Raw genomic sequence first — 22,963 nt, 5'->3', positions numbered from 1 at the left:
ATCATCACATCTCATGAGGACTCCCTCACTATCATGAGAACATCATTGGGGAAACTGCCCCCATGATCCAGTCACCTCCCACCAGGCACCAGGTTGGGAACCACAACTCTAGATGAGATTTGGGTGGGGACACAAAGCCAAACCATATCACTTCCCGTTCCCTGACACTGCCAATCAACTGTAACATCTTTTATGTAAAATACATTGGATATTTGCTAATTTGCATTTTGGAGACATCTAATAGTATTTAGGGAAGCTATCTAATGAAGTATTTCCTTTCTGCTTCCTCATCCATCCAAAATTCCTGAGAATCTGGATGTCACAGGAAGCATCCAACATACCAAATAGAGGAGAGAAAAAGTAAGAAATACGATTAGTTTTAAAACATCAAGTCAAGCTTTCAACTGTTTACATGATACCCACCTATCCTTTAAGGCTCAGCAAAAGTCACTTTTCTGTGGCCTTTACCAGCACTCCTGAGTAACACCAATGGCCCCCTTCATTAGTTCTCCAATGGCACTTCACCCATACCTCTGTTGCAGCATTTATCACTTTAGGTTGTAGTTGAATTCTGTCTGTCTCCAGAGCCAGACAATGGGCCCACTGATTGCAGGGGTGGAAGAGGAAAAAATGACTTACCTGATGAGATGAGGCACACACTTGATGTTGGCTGTTTTAGAGGTAAAAGGGGATGCCACAGATGCTTCCTGCTCTGACAATGAAATGCCTGCATGAGCCACTTTCAAAGCCTGGAATGATAAGCCCATGTCTCACCCATGACTTTTCAGGCTAGGCTTTACCTCTCAAAACACCAAGAGACTGTTCTTCACCTCGTGAAGGTATAACACTATACCCTTTCATGTTTGGGTCTCTGTTTATGCTGTCCCTCCACCTGGAGTGCCCTCTCTCCCCTGATCCACAAAGTCACTAACTAAACAATGACCCAGAGGTAGAAAAGTGGTGTGTGTACATGCATGCGTGTGTGCATGTGAGTGTGTGCGTACAAGGGCCCTGCCTGTGGGGAGTATAGATGTGAAAAGGAGATGGAAGCCCTCATTCAAAATGTCAGTTAAAAAGATGACAAAATTTGGATGGATGTTGGTTGGGGACCTTCACCATTTCAGTTCTTGTACCTGGTGGGAATCTCCTTGAACAAAGGTGAAAGATAGAATCCCCACCTTTTCCTAGTCCGATCCTACGAGAATTGTGCGGCATAAAATGAACTTTTATATATCTGTAGTTCCACAGAACTACAGGGTACCTGGCACCATAAGCAGTACATACTAGATTCATGTTTAATAAATATTAGGACATTTTCTTCTTCCTCTTTTCTCTCTATTTCGTATCTCTATTATATACTTTAGGACCATCTACTTTATGTTAGGGTTAGTTTTATTCATGATTCTTTCTTCATCAGACAATGAACTCTTTAGGAGGCAGAGACTATGTCCCTTTTAGCATTTGATTTTTTTTGTTTTATTCTAAACTCCACATAATTAATGTGAAAGGATACACATCCTAGATTTGAAAGAACAGACTAAAAATTAGCTTTTTCTCATGAAACATAAAGCAAAAAACATCTTAATAAATCTCTAACTATAAACATAGTTTTCACAGAAATTTGGAAATAATATTTAAGAGAGGAATAAAACAAATACCAAGATCTTAAATCTCTAATAAGCTTTGGAAATACAAAGAAATCTTCCTCACTTCTTGTCCCATAAATCAGCTACTGAAATATTTGCTTATGTACATAATCTTGAAGGTAGACTATTTGTTTCCTTCATGTCTTTAAAACTCAGAATATAAAACATTCACTGCCCTTCTACTGCATATGAAAAATAATTTGCTGAGAATCATTTTATTTAGCGTTTTCTATAGCATAAAAATACTAAATAGTTTGGTCTAGGATTTTACTGAGTGAAAGAGTTATGGATGAAGGAAACTTTTAAAAACTAACCACAGAATGAAAGTTTGGCAGGAATAAATATAATTTACATATAATTCAAAACTTTAATCATCAGTTTCAAACTTTTTTTCACTGAGTCTTTATCAGTTGCGTGACCTTGAGGGGGGAAAAGAAATCACATCCCTGAGAAATCATTTCATTACTGATAACAGGAAAGATTGAAAGCAGCTAGACTTGTAAAGTTCCATCTTTGGAACCTGAAATATAGGAATCTAAGTAGCCTTCCTTTGTGTTTATTATTCTAGGAGTTTCCAGAAAGCATCGAAAGTGTCTCATCTCCCTTTACTCCCCTCCACTTCCAACCCACACTCAGGTAGAGGTGGATGTAAACAGCAAAATAATCAAATGGTTGCTGAGAGACAAACCCCAGGAGAGCCTGAGGTCCTCCAGAGGGATATTAGTGAGCGGCTTGCCTGAGCAAAAGCCATTTCTACTCACCCCACAATCGTTAGCTCCATCTCCACACATGCCCACATAATAACTGCAGGAGACAGGAGAAGAAGGATTAGTAGGTAAGAAAAATGAACAGCTCACTTGAATATTTTCCATCATAACTAAGTCACATGTGATTTGTGTGTATGTGTGTGTCCCCTGAACACACCTGGAATCAGGCTGAAGAAAAATGGTTTGGAGAGACATATTCCCAGAGGGAAAAGGCCGTTGCATTATTTAAGTTGCTTCAACCAATCACATTGAAATGGTAGTGATATAACCAAGGACATCGGCAAAACAGTGATCACACACTTTAAAAGAAGTCCTGCTTGATGATACGCACCAAGCCCACGCTTAAGAGTGTGCACTCATGAGCAGAGCGCTTCCCACACAACCTAACGCAGAGATCATAATCCAATCCAGTTGTATTTTAGTCACTGACTATTGTTGGGTATTTACAGTTCAGATACCAGGATGAGAAATTTCAAAAATAGTTTAATAGATATAAGTAGAGACATATGCTCATATTTTTGATGCATCTCAGGTGAAAATGAGATGTTTTCCATCTGTATCAGTTTGGTGTGCAAACATAATACAAACAGAAGAGTGAAAATTAATATGGCTGCCAAAGAAAAGGAGTTTCTGATGTAAGACACTGCCTGCCTTCTATTATAAGTAATACATTGTAAGTATTGATAAATGACAATATTCTTAAAGACTTAGCTGCATTTTTCTAAAAACAGAATTATAAAATCAATAAGGAGAAAAAATAAAGTTTTCTTAGAATTTCCTCATTATTAGTTAATGCGTAAGAAATAACCACTTTTATAGGTCAAAAGTAGTTAAATGTGGCTGGGCGCAGTGGCTCACACCTGTAATCCCAGCACTTTGGGAGGCTGAGGTGGGTGGATCTCGAGAGGTCAGGAGTTTGAGACCAGCCTGGCCAACATGGTGAAACCCCATCTCTACTAAAGATCGAAAAAATTAGCTAGGCATGGTGGCACCTATAATCCCAGCTACTTGGGAGGCTGAGGCAGGAGGACTGTTTGAACTCAGGAAGTAGAGGCTGCAGTGAGCCAATATTGCACCATTGCACTCCAGCCTGGGCAAAAAAGCGGGACTCTATCTCAAAAAAAAAAAAAAAAGTCAAATGTAGGCATACCCCCATGGTTCAATCCAATATTGGGTTGTGTAGATGAAAATAATCATGCTATATATGTTCATGTCATGACTACCCACAATTGTTGAAAAATGGCTCCTTTTTTCAGGCTTAAAGCACACATCTAGCCTCTATATCACATCAGGAATCTTACATCTTTTAGTGTTCCCTGAATTCAGAAAGAGAATGCAGACAGCCTTATGCACATTGCCATTGACAAAGGCATGAGGAGGAAGATTGGGATGTTGAGAAGACCGCTCATTCTGAGACAGTATGTGTCTTCCTGAATTGATTTTTTAAGGGGAATATGGCTTTTCAAAATTAGGCATTTTAGTTGGCAAAATTTCTTAGGCATTTGAAAAAGGTAAAATTACTTTCTTCAGCAATATCATGTAATAATCATGTGAATGAAATAGTCATTTTACTTACCCAGCCTCAGGCATTCTGGAAGTTAATAGGCAGTTTTTGAGACTTCCCTATGGGAAACAAAATCTAACAGTACAACGCTGTCTCCTGATTTCACCAACTACTCACCAGCCATCATCTAAAGATTCACTACCCTATGTTCCTTTTCACTTCCTAGACTCTGCAGCCCCAAACTGTTACATTCCCAGCAAGCAATAGGTAGATCTGGTCTCAAGAAGTACCATTTCACTATAATGTAACTTGGTCATCTTTATTTTTGAAGGGGGTAATAAAGAACTTTCTCTTGACTTTCCCTACTGGGGCCAGATAAAGAGAAAATGCTATTTCATCTCTTGCTAAGAGGACCGGAAATTATTCACATATCTTCTAATGGACCAACTTAAAATAATTCCAGGGTATAACTCACCTACTTCCCCATTTTTCTGATTCTAAGCTATACAAACTGCCTTACTATTTCTGCTACATCTAAGCAGGGGAGGGTTTCTCTAAGATACATGCCTTATGAACCACAGAACAAATGCTGTCTGGGATGGGCAACTTCTAATGACCCTCAGTGATCCCCAGCTCCTGGCATCCATGCCCTGTGTAATCCACTCCCCTGGAAGTGGGCTGGATCTAGTGACTTGCTCCTAAGGAAGGGAATGCAGCAAAGGTGGTAAGATGTCACTTCTGCGACTGGTATATAAACAAACAGCAACAACTGTCTTGTGTGCTCTCTCTGTCTCTGGTTCTTCTTGCTTGCTTACTCTTTTAAAAGTCAACTGTCACACCATGAGCTTCCTTATGAAATGGTCCCTGTCACAAGGAAGTGAGGTTGGCTTCTGTCCGCTAGCCAGTGAAAAACTGAGGTTCGGTCCAATCGCTCAGGAGGCACTCAGCCTTCAACAACATGTGAGTGAGGCTGGTGAGAGATTTTTTCCCCTCAAGCACTGATTGACTGTAGTCATGGCCAAGACCTGGTTACATCTCCTAGAGATATCCTGAGCCAGAAGACTCAGCTAAGCCACACCTGAATTTTTTTTTAATCCTCTTTTTTTAACTTTTATTTTAGGTTTGGGGAACATGTGCAGGTTTGTTATACGAGGGAACTCATGTCACGGAGGTTTGTTTTACAGATTATTTCATCACCCAGGAATTAAGCCCAGTACCCAGTAGTTATTTTTTCTGCTCCTCTCCCTCTTCCCACCCTCTACTCTCAAGTAGACCCCAGTATCTGTGTTTTTCTTCTTTGTGTCCATGTGTTCTCATCATTTAGCTTCCACTTATAAGTGAGAACACATAGTATTTGATTTTCTGTTCCTGCTTGAGTTTGCTAAATATAATAGCCTCCATTTCCATCTGTGTTCCTGCAGAAGTCATACACTCATTCATTTTTATGGCTACACTGTATTCCATGGTGTATACGTACCGCATTTTCTTTATCCAATCTGTCATTGGTGGGCATTTATGTTGATTCCCATGTTTTTGCTATTGTGAATAGTGCTGCAATGAACAGTCATGTGCATGTGTCTCTATGGTAGAATGATTTACATTCCTCTGGGTATATACCCAGCATTGGGATTGCTGGTTCAAATGGTAGTTCTGTTTTAGCTCTTTGAGGAATTGCCATACTGCTTTCTACAATGGTTGAACTAATTTACACTCCCACCGATAGCGTGTAAGTGTTCCCTTTTCTCTGCAATCTTGCCAACATTTGTTATTTGTGACTTTTTAATAATAGCCATTCTGACCCACACCTGAATTATTGACCCATAGGTAGCAATAGTTAATGAGCATACTCGTCTTTCATGCCATGACACCTACTTTAATTTCTGAAATTCTTCAATAAGGCTTGATTTCTGCCCAGGAGACATTCTTGCAAAAACTGTTCCATTCACCAGAATCTAAAAAGAAAAAAGAACCATTGCAATATGATTGGGAAGAAGAAAACTTTTAAAAATAAAAGAACAGCCCTGAAAAATCACTCCTGGTTACTAATTTAATACAGCATTGGATGGTATGTCATTAGACCAATACCAGGAAGGGAAATAAGGAGATTTAAAGCTTTAATATTGAAATTTCACCTAAAGTCCTCCATCACAACTCCATTACTTTTTTTCCCAGACCATTTTTCCAAGATGGGGTGACCACTAATCAATAATACTATAGTAACTAAGAAGCAGCAGAGCATATGAAATAAAAATGCTTGAGGAAACACAGTTCTTTCCTAATAGACACCATCTCCATAATCATAGCATAGACAGAGGAAAGGCTGGAAGCTGAGAAACAAGGCTCTCTTCTCAGCTGTGCCAGCTAGCTGTGCACACCTTAGACAAGCAAATTAACCTCTCTGAGTCTCAGCTTTCCCTGAACTGAACTAAGAGCTTTCTAGAAGCCTTTGGGGTCTAGATTCTGGGGTCTTTGACTGCTAGGATGACAGAATTTTTAAGACACTGCTAACAGATGGTTGCTGCCCTCCCCTTGTGCTCCATTAATCTCCCACATATTGACAGTGCAACCCTGCACAGCACTATTTTAAAACAGGACACACAGAGGACAAGATAACAAATGACTCTGAAAATAAACCATGGGGCCTTTGTCTCCTCTTGCTGTAATTTAAGAATCCAGACAGGAAGGGGAATAGAGCTTAGCCTGACACGAGCTGGTAGGTTTCAGAGAGAAGCTGGCCCTCAAAACAAGCAGCGTGTCTGGAACTCTGCCGTTCTCCTGAGTGGGGAGGGAGAGGAGGAGGAAGGCTGAACTGGCCACAGGGGTGAGAGAAAGTACCAGAACTCAAACTTGGAATGGGAGGCCGTGGGTCTGCCTGGGGCCAGGAAGGCATAAAAAGGGCCAGAAAACATTCTCAGGGACAGTACTCCTTTGTGGGTGTTTATTCTCTAATTGTGAGGCAACCTCAGTGATCACTGTTTTCAATACTCTCCTCCTCCTTTCGCACTCGCTAATTTGAGGAGCAAAACAAAACACTTCATTTCTTCAGTACTTACTTTTGGAAGCAAGCTGGTGAAATGCTCAAATATCACTTGGTATGATTTCCCACTCATTGCAAAATGGTAACAGCTTCCTCTTTCCCCACGAGGGGTTGAACTGTTTCCAGTGTACACGCAGGTTTCCTAAAATCAAAAGGGCATCATTTCTACATTGACTCTTAAGGAGTGTCTCTGTTTTCCTATGCTTTATTGAAGGAAGAGTTTTCATGTTGCCTAACAGTGTGAAGGTCAGCAACAAAATAAGGTGTAATTTGCCTACAGCACTTCCACCCATAGGAAGAAAACACTCTAAACATTCCCCCCAAGATTACGTAAACATATGATACTTTGACAGTACGCTACTCTGGATCCTGTCTTGGGAGATAATATGCATGATGTCAGTCTACTGAAGAAATCTAACTATTCCTAGGTCCCAATTAGTTATTACAAGGAAGAATAGGAAAATTCTTCCCTCTTCTTCCTTCTCCTTGTCATGCAACCTTATATTTTCTAAGATCTCTTACCATTCACTTATTCAAAAATCACTCTCATTGTCTTCACTGTAAAGTAGGCACTCTTTCTTCAGTGCCTAACTCCTTTTAGGACCCAACCTCTGACCTTTGTTATGATCCTACGTCAACAGGTAACCCTTTCTATCATGGTTCCCTACATTCTCTTCCATACTCTACATCCCACTGCACCAGGAGTAATCCTTTTCCAAAACCCTTTCCCTCCTACCTTTCACTTGTCACGATATTTCTCTGGCTTGATTCTAGCCCTACCTGGCTCTCAGTTAGGGAGAAAGCATCTGATGAATGCCTGTGCATTCATTATATCAATAATCAATCATGGTTTTTCATGCAACATTTCTCAGGGAGCCTTCCATTTGTGTTTAGGACTCTAAATTCAAATATTGCAGGAGGTGAGAAAATTTTATTCATCAGATGACTTCATCTCAGGGAAAGCATTGTATCTGAAGGAAAAAAAATTTGCTATGCTGAACTGGGAGGCAAGATGACACACCCCTCCCTTTCTATCCCCAGTTGCAAAATAACCAACAAAAGGCATGTTCTAAAGCATCCCTCCTGAGACAGGAGCAGGAATTCCTTTCGCTTGAACTGGGAATGTGGGGAGAGGAAGTGTGGTGGAGGGACCCAGGGAGGAGGAAGGCCTGAAACTGTGATACAGTTTCTCCTGGTGGGAACCAAAATGTCAGTAGAGGCATTCAATTCATGAAAGTAGTGTGAGCGGACTCTCAGTTAAATTCACAAAGGGCCTGGGTTACAGCATGCAGTGAAATTCAGGCGGCATGCACTGATATAGAAGCAAGTAGGTTCACAAGGAAATAAGCATCAGAAATCTGCTGAGAGCAGAGAGAGAGCTGTCATCTTTCACAGCCCATGCAATTAGAGGTTGAAGCAAGTTAACCCGCCTCTTCCCAGGATAAGGGCAGGGCCATTCTGTATAGCTGTGCAGTTTGTGTACTGCACAAAGACTCCTGACTGCACCGAGACCCACTCTATACTTAACAATCCAAAAGGCTGGTTAGCCTGGAGGAAGGCAGCATTTTTGTAATTCATCACCTGTAGGGCCGTATCTTTGAATTCACACAAAAGCATGGGTGTTACCGTTAGTGATGGAATGTGAGGCTACAGCCCATTGTCGTCATATGAAAGAGCTATTCTGTCACAAGAGCATAGGGAGATTTCTATCTAGAGAAGCCCAGCCTCTGTTAGCTTCGTGTCATAGGTATAGTACAATCCAAATGCCCACGGATCTGTGTGGAATCAAATAGGCCTAAGTCTGCTTTCCTGCTCTGCAACTCACCAGTTTTTGTATTGGGCAAGCTTACTGCTCTGAGCCTCAGTTTTCTCATTTGTAAAATTAATGGTTTGCCCAATTGCATAGGGTTATTTTAATGACCATGTGGAAAATATGAGTGTAAATCAGTAGTTCTCAGCCATGACTGCACACTGGAGTCGCTGGGAAAAGCACCCGATGCTAGCTCCCACCCCAGGGATTCTGATTTAATTGGTGCAGCCTGCACTGGAAGCTTAGAAACTCCCCCAGGTGATTTTCACAGGCAACCAGAGCTGGTGGAAATGCTTTGCAAACTGTCAAACTCTGGACAGATGTGAGGGATTATTACTGAGATGACTCCTGGAGTTGAGAGAAGGCTGAGCAGTGCCAGGATTGTATTCCATCAGTCTAGGCCCACAGAGGGGCCTTCTAACATTTGCTCACTATCTTCCCAGGTCCAGTCTCTTGGTTCTCCACCAGCTGCCAGGTCACAGAGGCAGGAACAAATTCTTCTGGTTCATTGGCTTCAACAATGATCACTTGGCTGCCTGGAGGGATCATTTCAGAATTCTTTGCAACAGTAATGGCTGTTTGAAGGTTGTCACCTAGAAGACAAAGAAACTTTGCTTTCTGCATGTACAAACCTCCCCTCAGCAACAGGAACTGAGGTCGCCCTTTTCCACTCTGCTTAGTGTTCTTTGGGGGCATTTACTGCTTTCTGCTTTATTTTATCTTCCTCTCTGCTGTAGACTGCCCCTCATGGGCAAACACTATATTCCCATCTCCCTCTCACAACATTCAGCGTCATATCCTGTCCATGTGTATTTCAAAACCTGTGTGAATTAATAAAGAAATACTTAAGCATTTATGACTAATCCTCAGAAGTCAGACTGCTCTTAGTGGCAAATATAGTATGATCTCAGCCTGATAGCATAAAACCATCCACGGGGTCTGGAAACCAACTAAGCAAAGAACACACAGGGTCAGGCTGTGCTTAGATTTGATGATTATACACCATGCCTGGCCCTACTGCCCTAGAGGACCATCAACCAGAGGCTCAATCCTCTGTGCAGAGGGATCATTGGGTTTCTTGATGAGAACACACCCATTCTTGCTCATTTACTGTGAGCCTAGAGGCACTGCACAGATCCTGGCTAGGAGGGACAGTCATTAGACAAAGAGAATGAGATACGGTCCCTACCTCCAAAGCCTCTGGTCCTGTCGGGGCAGCTGTACATGTTTTCAGGTAAGGGACTACAAGGTAACAAATTCAACAACAAAACATTTTTCTCTGTCTCTGACACATGAACTCAGCTCACACATCTTGTTCTTATGCCTGGGATACAATCAACTTGCCAGGCACCTAGAAACAAATATATACCTGTAATCATCACAGTCCTGATACGGGCCTCGCTCAGTTCCTTCAAGACCGGTTTGGTTTCTTTTTTCAAACGATTCTCCATGATGAGAAGTCCCAGAAATGTTAACTCTGACTCCACTTTTTCTCTTTGTATCCAGGAGAAAATCAATATTAAAGTGTATCTATGTACGCTCAGTAGTTCAATTTATTTCTTCTTTTAAAAATTTCCTTATAAGTCTTATTTATGTAATACAGGCACATTTTAAAAATCAAAACAAACTTAAAAGCTTATAATGAAAACCAACAGTCTGTGTCTCCACACCATCTCACCCCTCTCCTTCCTAGAGGCAACCACTTCTAAATCTGTTTTTTCCAGTTTCCTACTTTATTTTTAAAAACAATGTGCTTATCTTCCAACTCTTCTGTTGGTTTTTAAATATGTTAATCCAATATACTTTAGTTTTTAATTTATCATAGCTTTCTCTCTTTTGAGTTTGCAATCGTTTCGGTTTATTTGGCATTTGTTAAGTGCATTCTGCATACATGCAAGACACGATAGTAGTTGAATACGGTGTCATTCATCTTAGTCTCCATCTGTCACCTTGAATAATATTTATCGGCATCAGACAGGGCTCTGAACAGTTTTCAGAATTTGAAGGTGGCTTCTAGTCCAACTGGGTTGCATTAGTTATATAGGAACTTTCCTCTGAAATGGGATGATTCTAGGGTGGCTTTTTAAAAAGTAAATTTGGGGGCCAAGAACTCTTTTTTATTCTTTGTTCATTTTTCTGTGCACCATGGTGTTAAGATTACAGGGAGATGGATTTAAACAATATGCATACAGCTATGAAGCCATTACCATAATCAAGGTAATCAACATATCCATCACCTCAAAAAGTTTCCTTCTGCCCTGTTTTATATGTATGTGTGCATGTGTGTTAAAATCACTTCTCCAGAAGGTATTCATCTTGCATAACTGAAACTTTATACCCATTAACAACTTCCTACTTCCCTCTCCCGCTAGCCCTTGGTAATCGCCATTCTACTCTCTACTCTCTACTTCTATGACTATGTCTATTTCAGATGCTTCAAATAAGTAGGATCACACAGTATTACGTCTTCTGTGACTGGTTTATTTCACTTAGTGTGATGTCTTTCAGTTTCATTCATGTTGTCTCATATGGCAAGATTTTCTCCTTTTCTAAGGCTTAAATATTCCATTATATGTACATATTACATTTTTAAAATCCATTCATCCACTGATGAACATTTAGGTTGTTTCCATATCTTGACTATTATAAATAATGCTGCAATGAACATAAAGGTGAAGATATCTTTTCTTGAGATCCCAATGTCAGTTCTTTTGGATATATACTTAGAATTGGGATTTTGGATCGTTGTATCATACGGTCATTCTATTTTTAATTTTTTAAAGAACCTCCACATTGTTTTCCATAGCAGCTGTACCATTTTACAACGGTTCCAATTTCTCTATATCCTTGTCAACACAGGTTTTCTTTTCAAATAGCCATCCTTACAGGTATCAGGTGATATTTCATTGTGGTTTTGATTCGCATTTCCCTGGTGCCTAGTAAAGTTGAGCATTTTTTCCTATATCTGTTGGCCATTTGTATGTCTTTGTAGAAATGTCTATTATGTATATTTAGGGCCTTTGTTCATTTTTAAATTGGGTTATTTATTGATTTTTGCTATTGAATTGTGTCCTCTGTACATTTTGGATATGAATTTCTTATCAGATATATGGTTTGCAGAGATTTTCTGCCATTTTATAGGTTGCGTTTCACTGTTATTTCCTTTGCTGTGCAAAGCTTTTCAGTTTGATATCCACCAGCAAAAGAATGAAACTGGACCCTTATCTCATACCATACGTAAAAATCAACTCAAAATGGATTAAACACTTAAACATAAGACCTGAAACTGTGAAACTACTAGAGGAAAACATAGGGAGAAATCTTCTTGACATTGGTCTTGGCAATGATTTCATGGCTATGACACCAAAAGCACAGGCAACAAAAGCAAAAACAGACAAATGTTCTTTGTTTCTATTTTATGATGCTTCTTCTCATTCAATACTTTAGGCACTTGGCTTCTTGTTCCCCTACAACCTTCCCAGCAGTACTTGCGTTAAAGCCTTTGTATCTACCATTTGTATTCCCTGCAATGCTCTTCCTCTGGATTTGTGCATGTCTTTCTCTCTTATTTTACTAGATGTCTGTTAAAATGTTACTCCTCTGAGGACTTTGCTGATTGCCCAAGCAAAATGACATTCTCTGTCTTTTTTAAAAAGTCCTCTTAACTTACTTTATACTTTCCCCCTCAGGTCATTTAAGAACCACTAGTGGGACAATATTTTATGGGTCTATTTTATAATCTATTTCCCCAACTAGGATATAAGATTCGTGAGGGCAGGATTTTATTTTATTCACTTCTGAATAAATTCTGAATTCCTTGAGCATCTGACACACAGTTAAGTTCAATACAAATCTGCTAAACCAGTGAAGGGGTGAGCCTTGATGAAGTATTCCTCCTGTTGTTTTAGTTTGGAGTGACTTTTTAAGTCATCTCAAAAAACTTTTCTACTTCCCCATTTTGACTCCAATTTTTAAGAAGTTTTAAATTTTTCTAGTTGGAAAACTTTTCTAAATAGAATTTGATTCTAAGATAAATCAAAACCTTGTCCTTTTATCCTGTTTGAAAATAGTAACTAAATTCTGAGAACTATAATAGACTCCTGATATTGCCTGGAAAAAAACCTGGATTGGTTGGAAATCTAGCACATTTTATCTTCATTTTCTTATTTTGTTATGTTTATAATAATGTCTATCCTACTAGTGGCTCTCATATGAGAACAACACAGCTGCATTTGTATGTGACAGCTGGGTGATGGCTACACTCCATCTCTAGCTACATAGATCTTTTCTTCACACATGTCCTTAACGTGGATTATTCAAATTTGTGTTTAAAAAATTACAAATCCTATGTGGTCTGGACCTTTATGTTTGCTCAAGAATAGCTAACACCTGCAATGTTAAATCCGAGAATGTCATTCATATATTTCAAAATGAGCTTTGTGATCCTGTTTCAAATATTAAAATGTCATGGCTGAAAGCCTCCTTGGAGATCATCCAGTTGCATATTTTATAGATGGTGAAACAAGCACAGAATAAGGAAGGGACTATGTTTACTAATTAACTTAGAGTCAATGGACTTAGGTTGCAAATAATAATGTTAAACCAAGGATATCAGTATCTCACATGAAGGGGCTAGCTGTATATAAATGAGCATTTATCAGCAACACAAATCCAATGTAAGAAATAGATTGTCTGCTATTCAATTTTCCACAGTATTTTTTTACTCCTTTGTCATAGATAATTTAAAAATAGCATTTAAAAACTGAAGAACTTTGAAAGAAAAAATAATTTATAAATTATCCTCTAATGAGGACAACTTATCCCTGTAATGTAATTAAGAATACTGAATTTTATTTCTCATAAGTAATTCAATTTGCACTTGTTACCTTCACAGATACGAAGGAGGCGTTGTAGTATTGAGCACTGAAATAAAACATGTCTAAAAGATTCTGAAAATCTTCCAAGGCGCCAACTGTCTCCCTCTCTCAGCCCCTCTGTGTATGGGACACCCAAGTCCATTGGTCACATAATGCTCTGAGGTTGAAGGAGCGTTGGTTGTTTTGATGGGATGGGCGCTGACACTAAAGTTGGCATAACATAATGCCGAACAGAGATAACACACTGCTATCTTGGAGTCAGAAGCTCTCAAGTACCATCCTTGTTCTGCCACCAACCAGCATTGTGACCTGAGCAAGTCGTCTCTAGTATCATCTACAATTGTCCATCTCTGAATCAGGGGACTGTACAAGATTAATTCTGTCTTTGAGAGACTTCAAGGTGATTAGAGCTGTTCATCTGTTCATCTCCAGGACTCACACTTCATGCACACAAAGCCTGCTCTAGTGTCCTTTTCTGAGTTGCTTACCTGGCTAAGTGCTCCACTTCTGAAAGGTTCCCCATCTTTAAGGTTTTGTGGGCAAGAGCAATGACACGGAAGCCTTGCACCGTGTACTTCCTCAGTTCCTGTGGGAAATTCTTAGGCACTGCCAGGGTAGAAGAAACAGGTAAGTGTAAGGTCATGTTGAAGGCTGGTCTAAGCAAGACTCCAGGACACAGCCATTGTACCTTGTCTTAACTTTCATTCCATAAAAGTGCTTTAATAGAAAACTTCAGCTATTGGCCACAAACAACTTCATCAGTGTGTCCTTATTATTCTGATGGAAATAAATGCCAAAGATGTGCTGGCCATTTACTGTGTTATGTATCCCTCCAAAATTCATATGTTGAAGCCTAATCTCTAATGCAATAGTATTTGGAGGTGAGGCCTTTGGGAGATAGTTAGGTCATGAGGGTGGAGCCCTCGTGAATGAGACTGATGCCCTAAGAAAACACATCTCTCTCCACCACGTGAGGATACAGCAAGAAGAGGCAGCCAGCCATCTGCAAACCAGAAAGCAAGCCCTCTCCAGGAACCACGCTGGGCAACACCTCCATCTGGCCTTTCCAGCCCCAGGAACTGTGAAGAATACATTTCTGTTGTTCAAGCACCCGGTCTATGGTCTTTGGTTATAATAGCACAAGCTGACTCAGACAAACTGGGTGTCAAATGCACCCACTGGGTTCAGTAAGAACAGACCTCAGGACTGGGTACTTGGATAAAATGAGAGAAACAGCTGATCTTCTAGATCAGGGGTCAAAAAAAAAAAAAAAACTAAGATGCACAGGCTAAATCTGGTCTATAGCTTGTTTTTATAAATGAAGTTTTACTGAAACACAGCCATGCCCATTTGATTGTTCATTGCCTATGGCTGTTTTGAGGCTTCAGTGACAGTGTTGAGTACTTGAAATGGAAGCCATGTGATTGGCAAAGCCTAAAGTCAGAACTATCTTGCTCTTTACAGAAAAGTTTGACAACTCCTGCTTTAGGTGAAAGATGACACAATGCCAACATTCGTGTGTTTTAGCATGGCAAAACTATGTTTATAAACTATGTTTATAAAATCTTTATGATTTATAATGTACCTATAAGGGTATTAGAGGGAACCACAGAACAAAGGGAGGTATAGTAGCTTAGGTGGCAAATCAACTAAGTTCTATTCTCCCCATTCCACTTCCATGTGGACCTTAGTCATGCTAAGTCTCTCTTCTGCACCTTAGTTTCTCATCCATAAAATGAGAAGTTTCCAGATCTCTCTGTCTCCGTTCATTTCAGACTGTAATTCTAAAATATTCCTGGAGGTGGGAATCTAATTTCAAGAAAGTTCTTAGCTCTCTATTTCTAAAAATGGGGTAGGGTGGTGGTGGAAATCACTGAAGATAGTATTAGCATAAGTCAAAGATTGGAATTTGGAAAAACAGGAAGAACAGGAAGAGCTGCCAGGAAAACGAGTGCCAAGTGACAGGCCTAAATCCTTATGAGAGAGCAGGGGCAATAGACACCGGTTTAAATGCCAAGAAGATGTTCAGTTGTACCCATGTAGCTAAAATAAAACAAACACAGTATATGTTGTAATCAGTGAAGGAGAGCGTTAATGAGACCGGTGCTGAAGATCAAAGTCAGAAGAAAAGGGGCTACTTTGTTTTTTTTTTTGAGACGGAATCTCACTCTGTCGCCCAGGCTGGAGGGTAGTGGTGCCATCTCTGCTCACTGCAAGCTCCGCCTCCCAGGTTCATGCCATTCTCCTGCCTCAGCCTCCTGAGGAGCTGGGACTACAGGCCCCTGCCACCACACCCGGCTAATTTTTTGTATTTTTAGTAGAGATGGGGTTTCACCGTGGTCTTGATCTCCTGACCTCATGATTTGCCCGCCTCAGCCTCCCAAAGTGCTGGGATTACAGGTGTGAGCCACCGCACCCGGCCTGAAAAGGGTCTACTTCTAAGGTTTATAAAAAGACTCCCAATAGAGAAGTTAAAGGAATCATTTGCCAAATCTAGAATTCTCTGCACAAGTTGATGGCCATCAGCAATCATAAGGAGTGTCTACATGAAAATCCGAAGACAAAAGATCAGTTTTATCCAAATGAACTCATTTGAATGCAACAACATTCTTATAAATCTGGCTGCCGCTTAAAGAGTGCATATGTTTATAAGACTAAAAAGCAATACAAATCAGCTCAAAATCTGGCCCAGAAAGATGAAATTGCTGTGAAAATGATAAATTATCTTGCTCTAATACCATTGAATTTACTCTAATCACTTTTATTTCTAAGATATTTATCTTTTCTATATTCTCCTCCCATCGATCTATCTGATTCTCCCTGGAGGTGACAGAGCAGCCATGTCTACAGAACTTACCTAGCGTCCAGACCTCTCCCTTCATTTCCCTCATTCACACCTCCCCTAGTTCTCTAACCCTCGGTAGCTCCCTGTTCTGGCTCCGGATGCAAGCTTCACATCTCATCTCCTTCTCAGATGCCCCACTGTGGTTGTACTTTTCTTACTGCACCCACAGCCAGATATTTAGTCGCTACCTCCCAGCCTTGAAATGATTGCCCCTGCTTCTTAGGATCTACTGGACCTGCTTTGTACCCACCCAGCAAACAAGCAGCTCCACGTTCACTGTTGGTGAAGCTTTCTGTGTTTGTTGGCTTTATGTATTTGGTCTCGGCTGGTCACAGTGGCTCATACCTACAATCCCAGCACTTTGGGAGGCTGAGGCAGGCAGATCACTTGAGGCCAGGAGTTCAAGACCAGCCTGGTCTACATGGTCTCTACTAAAAATACTAAAGTTAGCCGGTGTTGTGGCATGCTCCTGTAATCCCAGCTACTTGGGAGGCTGAGGCAGGAGAATCACTTGACCTTGGGAGGTGGAGGCTGCAGTGAGCCGAGATGGTGCCACTGCACTCCAGCCTTGGGGACAGAGCAAGAGTCTGTCTCAAAAAAAGAAAGAAAAGTATTTTACTACTTGAAAGAGAAAAGTGTCAGTACCTGTTTCAGATCTGCAGAACCTGGCCACCATTTCTGGGGCACCCTTCATGTAGACATGGAAGTGATTCTCCCCAGCTAGCTGAGTGATCACCGACATCCTCTGCAGGCTCGAGGAAAATGGAAACTGGCGCAAGGTGGCGATGGCTTCCACCGGACTCTGCAAGCCCATCAACAACAGGGAGCTTAACAAGCTGCTAAGTGATATTTCCAAATGCACACCAACAAAAAGGCTTCACTGTGCAATGAGCCCAGAGACATCCTGATGTAGTATATTTGTCACAATATTGACTTTTTTTTTTTTTTTCTGGCTGCCTTAAAGCGACTCCCTCAACAAGTTGTCTATACTGCAAGGACCTTCCCCTGGAGAAATCCTAATCACCTTCCAAGCCAAGCTCACAGGTCATCTCCTCTGTGGTGCTTTTATCTCCCAGAAACAGGATTCACTCCCATGTCAGGACTCTTGAAACTCTTTCTTCAGCCTTGATTATAGCAGTTGTCATGTTGTGTTGCGCTTCTTTGCACCTATATCGATTTTTCTACCAGTCTACCTGTTCCTCCAACCCAGAACCAAGTGTGTCTTGTTTTGAAGCCTCTTTATCTGCTAGCACCTAGCATAGTGCTCTAGTCTACACAGGTAGTGTTTGTTGAATAAATTAATAGATAAATTCAGAAATGAAAGAAACAGCAAACCAACCATGGAAACTGTTAGGATAAGGCAAAATAATAGGACTATAACAATATGTGAAAGTCAGAAATGTTTTAGCAGTTTTATGGGGAAAGAGCTATGTGATATAAAGAAGGAAATCATACCTTACTGGCTTTCGGTCCTGGTTTTATGATGTTTGAAACTGACATCCCAAATTTGCAGGAGTCTACATTGCAATCTTCCATTTTCTGTTATAAAATGAAAACATTCATAAGATTCTTTGAAGAAAAATAGTAAGAAAGAAACATCTCTTATTTGCACAATACTTTAATGTTTTCAAAGCCCTTTTTACATATTTTCTCTTCCAGGTCAATTATCTTAATACTGTCATTGTTAAATTTCTGTTGTGTCAATTTATATTAGGGGACTTATTATAGAATGTCAAAAGCCAAAAATATTGTGAATTCATTTTAAGAAGTAATTGATGAAAGAAGTGCTAGCTACAGGTCCATGGATCTTTCTAAATGATTATATCTAGTAACTGGAGGAAGGATTGTGTGGAGATGTAGTCTCCAACATTGCTGAGCACCATAGCTCTCAGATGAGTTAGGATTGGGTCCTGAGATAAACATGGGACTAGTTCTTCATACTATACCTATGCTACTAGCCTACTTGAGTTAACTAGGGAGTTGGTATGTCAGCTGCTAGCAGATTAGAAAGCCTGTTTGAAAATGACTTGTATTCTTTGGATATTACAACAGAAGTTAATAGCTCTGAGAAGCCAATATATAAATAGTAGAGGTCAGAAAACAGGAGATAGTATTTGGTTTCCACTTTGCCACTTAGCTGTTTAACCTTGGGGACACCATTTTATTTCTCTAGACCTGAATTTCTTCTGAAAACTAATCTGACAGTCTGAAAGGACAGTTGCCCTCCTCTGTATGTGGAGTGGAAGGTTCCTAGTTACCAAAAGATACTCAAGACAGCTTCTGACCCAGCTGTAAACTCAGTGAATAATTGTGCATTTTTATGCTTTGTTTGGGATAGGTACAACTATTCTTACAGATGGTTTTTACAGAGCTAATACTAAAGATTTATATTCCCAAACAAGTATGTTATTTGTAAAGATAGACCAGCCCTCCTATAATGGAGAGGGGGATGTAGTTAGGGCCAGGACCAAAGCCAGATATAAAATGACCCTGCACAACTCATCACCATGTCAATCCCAATGATTCTGGTGAGGACATTGCTTAAATACACTGATTCCTCTCCATTGAAATCCGGAGAATTGGTCACTATGTCAAATTTTTGTCCACAGCAAATGCTCTATTTTAACTTGCTGATATCAGAAGTTACTCTTTTTACCAGGTTTCCTCTTTCATTGATTTGCCCTCTAGAAAGCTAAACTTTCCCTATTATACATCTTTGTATTAGCTTCTTTGTTAGGTGTGCTTCGTTTCCCTGCAATCATTTGTTTCCATTCTTTTGCAGCTATATTTAACTGCTGTACTGTATTTTATACATCATTGTACATAGCTTTAGGATGTTCTTTGGAGGCAGCAGGATGTAATTAACTAACTGGTTAATTAGTGAACACCCTCTACTTGTTTGGCTCTTCACTGGCTCAAAGCCCCTTTAGATTCATAGTCTCAGTGCTCACAAGTCTGTGAATGAGGCATTATTACCCCAAATGTACAGATGAGGTTACGGACTCAGTCCTGGCTCTGGCTTTGTGCTCACCCAGCTGGAGAGTGGTGAAATGCGAGGGCTTTCCACTGTGGCAGCCCCCAGTATGGGTTTACATCCTTCCGTTTTCATTCACACTCAGCTCAGGAGATTGAACCAGTTGGATGCAGCCCTCCAGTTTGGTGTCTAGGCTTATGCTTTACAATATACAGTCACCGCCAGCCACTTGTGGCTATTTAAACTATTTAAAATGGAATCAGATTAAAATTTCAGTTTCTCAGTTGCAGAGCCACATTTCAAGGGCTCAGTAGCCACGTATGGCTCGTGGCTGCTGGACTGGAAAGTTCTGCTTTAGACTACTGGTTCTCTGATAGTGTTTTGGAAAACACTGATGTTTTGGAGAACAGGCTGGGTCATGGGTGTCAATAAGGTTTTTGAGGTCAGATTTGGTAAATGCTGCATCTCATATTCCCTCTTGAATATTCACAAAGCACCACAGTATATTAAAGGAATCATGCAGTCAAGAAATGAGTTTCACTTTGTTTAAACAACAGTTTCCAAGCTTGTTCAAGAATGGATGCCTATTTCATGCAGCACCCACTAACAGAGTTCTTTGGGGCACAGGTTGGGAAGTTCTGGTAGCGTTACCCATTCATATATATGTTATTATGAATCTTCTCCGTGTTTTAACAAAAATTAGAAAAGCTTCAGCACTCCCAGTAAAGATTTCCTCAGGTTCTCATCTTTCCATTAAACTATCACCTTACCCAGGCAGTGCCCTCAAACATTTTGAGGTCCAGAGGGTCTCCCTGGATAGTTCCATTGAGAAGGATCAGAGAGTGGCAGCTGGCCATGGCCGCACACAGTGGGCCCCATGGCACAGCCTGGCCCGAGGCAAAGCTGTGGGCTTCCTGGAAGCTGGTAGAGAAGGTAGAGAAGGTAAAGTCTTTGATAAAATCATCTTGCACACTCTGTCCCTTAAATCTTACTAAAGTGGAGCTCCAAACACCTAATTTTTTTTTTAAATTTAAGTTCTGGGATCAATGTACAGAAAATGCAGGTTTTTTACATAGGTGAACGTGTGCCATGGTGGTTTGCTGCACCTATCAATCCATCATCTAGGTATTAAGCCCAGCATGCATCAGCCATTTGTCCTGATGCTCTCCCTCCCTTCACCCCCCGACGGGCTCTGGTGTATGATGTTCCCCTCCCTGTGTCCCTGTGTTCTCATTGCTAAGCTCCCACTTATGAGTGAGAACAAGCGGTGTTTGGTTTCCTGTTCATGTTTTAGTTTGCTGAGGATGATGGCTTCTAGCTTTATCCCTGTCCCTGCAAAGAACATGATCTTATTTCTTTCTTTGGCTTCATAGTATTCCATGGTATATATGCACCAGTTTTTTTTTTTTTTTTATTATACTTTCAGTTCTAGGGTACATGTGCACAATGTGCAGGTTTGTTACGTATGTATACTTGCAAACACCTAATGTTAATGCTCAGAACTTTCCCATGGCTCCTCGTGCTCCAAATGATAAAATCCAAGCCCCTTAGCCTGATATTCAAAGTCCTGTCCACTTCGGATCTACCTTACCTTACAGTGTCCAGTCCTACTAACGTCCTTTATGCCCTGTTCTCTAGATCCAGATTAAACTTCTTGCTACTGCTGTGCTTGTCCGGCGACTTCTCTACCCTTAAGCCCCTGTCCACTTGGTTTCTTTATTTTTTAAACAGGACATTTTGCCTGCAGAGTTATCTTTATAAAAACATTTCTTTGAGTTGGATATGGATTGTGTTCTCAACAGAGTTTGCCACCGGCCAATCAATAACATAGTTTCGGAGGCTTTGGATAGAATTCCAGGGACTTTTGTCATGTTACTGGAAGCCAGCTCACGTAATGGCCGCATTGTGGGAAGGCCCATCAACAGGGAGCTCGGAGTCATACCTGCAAACTCTGCAGAGCTGTCAGCAAAAGCCACACACCCTAGGCAAGGAGTCTCTAGGGCTACTTAAGGAGCAGGAAATTAGGGAGAGGAAAGAAGGCTGCATGGACGCGGAAGTGTTTCTCACTACTCAGCCCTTTAGAGTTTGCCCCTACTTCCTGAAGCGCCCTGGACATCCCACCTCTAAAGCCTGTTTTTCCTTTTGATAATACAAACTGGCATCCTGCACCTCCCTCTCCTCCCACCTTACAGCTGAATAGTGAGTGTGTCTAGTTGTTTCTAGTCTCCGAAAACCTTCAGAGTACCAGGGACAAGGGAGGGATAGAGGGGTGGAAACTGCGGACATCTTTTTCTCCCTTTCACTGCTCTGGCCAGTAGAGTCCTTGCCTGTCTGGATGAAGGGCTGGCCGGGACGTCTGAGCACCAGGAGCAGAGACACGTGAGTAGGGTTCAAACTCAGGTTCCTTGTCACCCAGTCCAGGGCATCTTCTGCAACATCACACTGCTTGTCTGCTGTTACCTTGTGCCATGCTGTACCTGGCCCCTTCATCATCCTGGGAGTCCCCTGCAAACTGTCTTCTGTCACTGACAGCAGACTCACCGCTGTTGGAGCCAAAATGGGGTACTCAGAGCTTAAGAGCAGAGGCCATCACCACGCAATTTGAGAAGGCAGGTCTTAGCCCATAGGGAAGGAGCTAGAAGCCACAGGGAGATACCATGAGGAGAAGATTCACCCTCTGGGGGCCCTCCTTCCCTTCTCTAGCTCTTTCTGGAGTAGACATTTATGTGATTGCCCTTTCCTCTCCCTAGTGCCAGCTTTTAGCACACAGCTGTAAAAATTCTCACGTCCCTCAAAACCTATCTGAAGTGCCATCTCCTTCAGGTGGCTTTCTTTGATTCACTAGATTTCAAAATTAATTTGTCTTTACCCACCATGTAATTACATAAAAGTCAGGACTTCATGTAATATCAAACAATCTCTATTTCTTCTCTATTCTGACATTTCTGCCTTAATAGTAACAATTTTCATGGCCTGTGTTGTACATCAAAGGTGGGGGTATTTGCACCTTTTTATCCCACTATACTGTGAACCGCTTTTCCAGATTTCTCACCACCACCTGCCTGCACTAGCCACCCAGGAAGTTTTGTAGTTTTTAACTAACCATAATCTTCATTTCACTCTTTTTTCTCTGTTTTATTCATTTAGTTCCTTAATTATCCACCTCATCCTACTCCATTTTTCATAGAGATTTCGAAGACCTACTCTTCCTGATTCTGAAATTAGAATTCATTTAAGCAAGTTAGAATAATTAGGAACTAGTTCCAGCCAGTTATTATATATATTTTATGTGACATTCATCCCTCAACACCCAAAAGATGGATTTGAGTATCATCCGGTAACTCCACCAAACACACCTTCCATTTTCACATAAGAGGCCTACCAGTTGTCAGCAGTAGGGACAGTCTGCCAGAGGTCCAGCCCGTCTTCAGTGAGAGTGCCAGTCTGAATAAAAATTAAAATCAATATTAGCATAAGATTTAAACCTTTTAATTATATTGTAA

General features: G+C 40.8%; 1 protein-coding gene across 1 annotated transcript in view; it reads right to left on the bottom strand.

Moving 5' to 3' along the window:
- LOC105470837 (ATPase 13A5) overlaps nucleotides 1–22,963 on the bottom strand; it is a 114,112-nt gene that overhangs the window by 30,258 nt on the left and 60,891 nt on the right. The window contains exons 13-23 of the mRNA XM_011723094.3: nucleotides 22,843–22,904; nucleotides 20,231–20,381; nucleotides 17,942–18,025; nucleotides 17,132–17,288; nucleotides 14,130–14,247; nucleotides 10,134–10,258; nucleotides 9,197–9,357; nucleotides 6,971–7,096; nucleotides 5,790–5,869; nucleotides 2,408–2,450; nucleotides 640–749 (exon numbers count right to left, since the gene is read on the bottom strand). Of these exons, the coding sequence (XP_011721396.2) occupies nucleotides 640–749; nucleotides 2,408–2,450; nucleotides 5,790–5,869; nucleotides 6,971–7,096; nucleotides 9,197–9,357; nucleotides 10,134–10,258; nucleotides 14,130–14,247; nucleotides 17,132–17,288; nucleotides 17,942–18,025; nucleotides 20,231–20,381; nucleotides 22,843–22,904 (1,217 nt within the window). The remainder of the gene's footprint in view (nucleotides 1–639; nucleotides 750–2,407; nucleotides 2,451–5,789; nucleotides 5,870–6,970; nucleotides 7,097–9,196; nucleotides 9,358–10,133; nucleotides 10,259–14,129; nucleotides 14,248–17,131; nucleotides 17,289–17,941; nucleotides 18,026–20,230; nucleotides 20,382–22,842; nucleotides 22,905–22,963) is intronic.

Source organism: Macaca nemestrina, chromosome 2 (assembly GCF_043159975.1).
Source record: "Macaca nemestrina isolate mMacNem1 chromosome 2, mMacNem.hap1, whole genome shotgun sequence".
NCBI classification, from domain to species: domain Eukaryota; kingdom Metazoa; phylum Chordata; class Mammalia; order Primates; family Cercopithecidae; genus Macaca; species Macaca nemestrina.
This window is presented reverse-complemented; position numbering and strand designations above follow the sequence as displayed.